Source organism: Austrofundulus limnaeus, unplaced genomic scaffold (assembly GCF_001266775.1).
Source record: "Austrofundulus limnaeus strain Quisiro unplaced genomic scaffold, Austrofundulus_limnaeus-1.0 Scaffold0, whole genome shotgun sequence".
Lineage (NCBI taxonomy): Eukaryota > Metazoa > Chordata > Actinopteri > Cyprinodontiformes > Rivulidae > Austrofundulus > Austrofundulus limnaeus.
This window is the reverse complement of record NW_013952402.1, coordinates 3167031-3171311: the sequence shown is the minus strand read 5'-3', so window position 1 is coordinate 3171311 and position 4281 is coordinate 3167031. Positions and strand designations below refer to the sequence as shown.

Genomic DNA, 4281 nt, shown 5'->3' with positions numbered 1-4281 from the left:
TATATATATATATCAGTCCAGCATTACTTGTCCCAGCTCTCCCCTCCTGAACGCTCTGATAAAATCATAAGCTGCTTCCGTGTAATTTGGGATGACGACTGGGATATTTCCTGAACGAGACAAAGAACAAACACGTTTTAATAATGTGAATTTAGGCAGTAAGTGACATAAGAAGGATAACTTGACAACATGTGGCTGGTGTTTTTTTTCTTACCCACTCCAGTGAAGGCTTTGACCCTCTGAGTCTTTCCAAGTTTTACAGAGATGCGTTTGAGGACATGCTGTATGTTATCGCTCGGCTCTTGCAGGTCGTATCTCTCCACATAGCTGCACATAAACAGCCGTACAGTGAGGAATCACAGCAACAAGAATGTAAAAAAATATAAAAAAAATGTCAATAAAACAAAGATATCCACACCTGAACATGCCAAGTCTGTTCAAAGTATAGAGCAGGTAGTCAGCGATGACGTCTTCACCCACTAAATGATCCCGTATAGTTCCTGGATTATAGATTAAAATAGAAGAAACAATGCAATAGAAGTTCCACTCAATTATAAAGCAGTAGCATTTTTTTTCCCCTAAATGAAAGTAATAAATCTATTTAAAAACCCTGTTCTGCTCACCGCACAAAGCGAGCTTCATGCCAGTTTCTAAACTCTCAATCCTCGGAGGCAAAACTCCCGGCGTGTCCAGCAGGTACATCAAGGGCCTCGCACACACCTGAGAACAAACGCACACACAAATACTGCACGAGTTTAACACGTGTACACATCAAGCTGTCGAAACCAGTTTCTACACACACCTGAATCTTAGTCAGGACAGATCTGGTTACGCCCGGCTCTCCACCGACTTGAGACGCACGGCCTGAAACGTGCGTTAAAYAAACACAACTTTTATATTTGTGGACACATGTCACAACATGCAAACATTTCTCCACCCCCACCAGAATACCTTTTTTTAAATTTGTTCTCCTCAATGAGTTAATAAGAGATGACTTCCCCACGTTGGGCACTCCAATCACCATCAGGGAAATATCTCTGTTCTGAAAGATAAACCGTTCAAATCAAAGCAGGATTCAGGCCGAACACACACGTTTACAGATTTTACGTTGACAGAGTGCACTGATTGGTGTAAAATGTGAAACACACAAGGACACCTCTTCTCTGTTAAAACGAGGATTGTCCTTAATTATTTCCTGCACCATGGGCACCAACTGCAGAGAAAAAAAAAAGCAAACCATCTCATGTTTATGGTAAGAATTTTGCTTTGATTTCAGCCGGTCAAATGTAAAGATTATACTGGAGAGGACCGTCACCTTTTTGACGTTGCTGTCAACCTGCTTTAAACAGTCTGTGAAGAGAACGTTCCTCACCCCGTCTTCTTCCATTTTCTTTAAGATTCTCTGCAGTTTGAAATAATAATAAAAAAAAAACATTWTAGTATAACTTTTCCCATGCTGTTAATCTGTGATTGTTGAATGCAGCAGGTAACATTCTGACCTGCTTGTTGGACAGATCGGCAAGGTCCATCTTGTTCAGAACAAGCAGATGTGGCCTCGCGTTCAGTGTGCGCTGAAATATAGGGTTTCTCCCAGATGAAGGGATTTGCTAAATGTTAAGAAAAGCAACAATCAGAACCTGTTAGGGCCTTTAAAAAMATATTTTAAAAAGACACTATAATGTCATAAAAGAAATGCTGACTTGCAAGGTGGTAACTCCTTTWAGGACATTAATGTTAAAATAAACAAAATAAATGCAGCGGTAACTCTTAGTACTTATCAAATATTTAGAAGGTTGCTGTCCTGGTCTCTTGTAACTGTACTGTTTGTGTGCATTGGTCTGCTAAATCTGTAAGATTAAAAGAAAATAATGTGCTGATCGAACAAAATAAGTGAATGTGTCTTTGTAAAAAGAAAAAAAAAACATGTTGGTGTGACGGATGGTGTTATGATTTGAGGTAGCGGTAGATGATCTTCTGCAGTGACCCATGACAAAGCAGACTCTTCTCACAATCCCAATTAAATTATATCTTTCGAAAAATAAAGTTAATTCAGAGTAAGAGTGACACTTAAAGGATATTCTGGCATCGTGAACTTCTATGACACAGTCGACATTCTTGATGCTGGCGTTCATCTGCTTGAGTCCTGCAAACACAAACACGATTACCAGAAAGCCGCGAGTGTAGAAAAGCAAACACACGCAGTAGACTACATGTTCTGGAGCTGAATGAAATGTGTAAATGTGTCACCTTTAGCCATGTGTCCGGGGAACCAGTGAGCCACTTCCCGTCCACTAAAGTCAAAAACAGTCCTGAATTTGTCGACATTATTACGGAGCACTTGATATAGTCTCATGGCTACGGCTAGTTTACATATATATAACCCCTACCTGTTATTTATTTAAAAAAAAAAAAAGCGACGAAAGTACTTCAGGTGTGTTACACCGTTTACATTCCGACTTGATTGCGTTGTTGAACGATTTCGTTCCGCTACAGGTCAGTTGACTTCTTCATTCATGCTATAAGTGGAGCTTTGTCTATTAAATGGCGCCACTGCGCCCTCTGCTGGCTAAACGTTTAACTACATGAATCATAAGGATTTGGTACTGCCTTTATAAAAGACACATTTTAACTTTTCCTGGCATTATTAAAAATATATCTATATATTTTTAAAATTGTCTTAAAAATGTAAACATGATTAATGTATAAATTTTTCATAAGGATTTGGTACTGCCTTTATAAAAGACACATTTTAACTTTTCCTGGCATTATTAAAAAAATATCTATATATTTTTAAAATTGTCTTAAAAATGTAAACATGATTAATGTATAAATTTTGCTTTAGGAGTTACTGTTTTCTATTTTCTGGATGGCCTGATAAATAATGTATTCATACAAGTTTTGAGGCCAAACACACTTCAGGTGATTGTTTTATTTAATTATCCACACAATATTATACAGAATGTGTAAAACTCATTTACAGATATTTCAGTCAGTTCAAGAACACAATTTAGAGTGCTAAAGAGGAAATCTGCAAACTGTTTAAAATATTTTTAGTATTTAAAAATTACATTATTTTCTCAGATGTTATGCAATTTAGTCAGAATTGCACTTGTGTTTAAAAAATACAACTTGACTTGTACAACTGCAGTGCATGTGTAAGATTGTTCTTAATGCAGTTGCTTAAAATGCATTGACAGTAGATTAGATTAGATTAGATCAGATTAGATTAGATAGGCCTTTATTGTCATTGTACAAAGCACAATGAAAGAGTATGAGTGTCTTCTAATGTCCTTGTATTTTACTGCAACAAAATTCAAAACAACAATGTCACGGTTCATGAGTTGCAGCTTAGGTCATTTATTTGAATCAATGTCAGTTTCTTAAAGGAACGCTATAAWTTGTTAGTCTTGTATTAAACATAAATTAAAGTTTTGTATCACAACAAAATTAGACGATCCTTTAGTGCCACGGAGATGTTTCTTTCAAAGCTTTGACTTGGACAGCTCGGACGGTTGAAGCGAGGAATAGTGAGAAATGAGTCTGTCGGCTTCCCTCCACCCCGTGAGAAGAGCTCCGTGGACYGTCGAGAAGTAGCAGGAATGAGTCGCCTCCCCAGCAAACAACACCTGCAGCGGCTGAGGAAAGCCAGAAGGTTTAAAAACGATTGTAAAAATCTAGTAATCGTCACAGAAAAATGTAAGCCTACACTATTTTATTTGAGAGATTTTAAATATTAGGACATAATAAAYCATCATGTGGGTCCCAGGTCTGAAAACGAGTGTAGGGAAAGTACAAAAAAAGCACTTGATGTCATTATTTAAGAATAACTAATTCAAAAACTAAACAATAGTTGCAAATAAATAAAAAATAAGAGTTAGGGCTTAGATTTCATTCTGACTGTATGTCAGAGGGTGTGTGTGTGTGTGTGTGTGTGTGTGTGTGTGTGTGAGTGGGTGTGTGAGAGTATTAATATGAATGTACTTGTGCGTTTGATCTCCTGGTAGGCAGGGGCTCCATCATATTGTCCAGGTCCTGCTCTGAGCAGCCCGTTGCAAGGTGGCTGTAGGATCCACATGTCCAAGGGTCGTGAAACCACTGAGAGCGCAAGATTCTCCGTGGAGTGATGGTGGGGTTCCCTAAACACACGTGGTCAGTCCGCAGAAGTCATTCCAAATAAAACAGAAACAGTTATGACGCAACTTCAGACAGTAACATGAAGGCAAGGCAGTCACAAAGAGCAAAGTAAGAACAAACAGGAAATCTGTTCTGCACCTATGCCTC

General features: G+C 38.1%; 2 protein-coding genes across 4 annotated transcripts in view; both read right to left on the bottom strand.

Moving 5' to 3' along the window:
- Positions 1-6: 6 nt before the first annotated feature.
- Positions 7-2470, bottom strand: mtg1 (mitochondrial ribosome-associated GTPase 1; the record flags this gene model as incomplete). Of its 2 annotated transcripts, XM_014015665.1 has the most annotated exon segments (12): positions 7-110; positions 215-327; positions 419-500; positions 624-720; positions 803-864; positions 952-1042; positions 1157-1213; positions 1316-1402; positions 1500-1604; positions 2079-2143; positions 2248-2291; positions 2388-2470. In XM_014015665.1, coding segments are annotated over 11 exon segments (867 nt in total). In that variant the 5' UTR covers positions 2258-2291; positions 2388-2470.
- A 439-nt stretch (positions 2471-2909) lies between these two features.
- Positions 2910-4281, bottom strand: part of LOC106521929 (peroxisomal N(1)-acetyl-spermine/spermidine oxidase) — a 5418-nt gene continuing 4046 nt past the window's right edge. The window contains exons 9-10 of one of the 2 annotated variants that reach the window (XM_014014741.1): positions 3982-4136; positions 2910-3635 (exon numbers count right to left, since the gene is read on the bottom strand). In XM_014014741.1, the coding sequence (XP_013870195.1) occupies positions 3483-3635; positions 3982-4136 (308 nt within the window). In that variant the 3' untranslated portion in view covers positions 2910-3482. The remainder of the gene's footprint in view (positions 3636-3981; positions 4137-4281) is intronic. The other variant, XM_014014826.1, reaches the window with a different exon arrangement.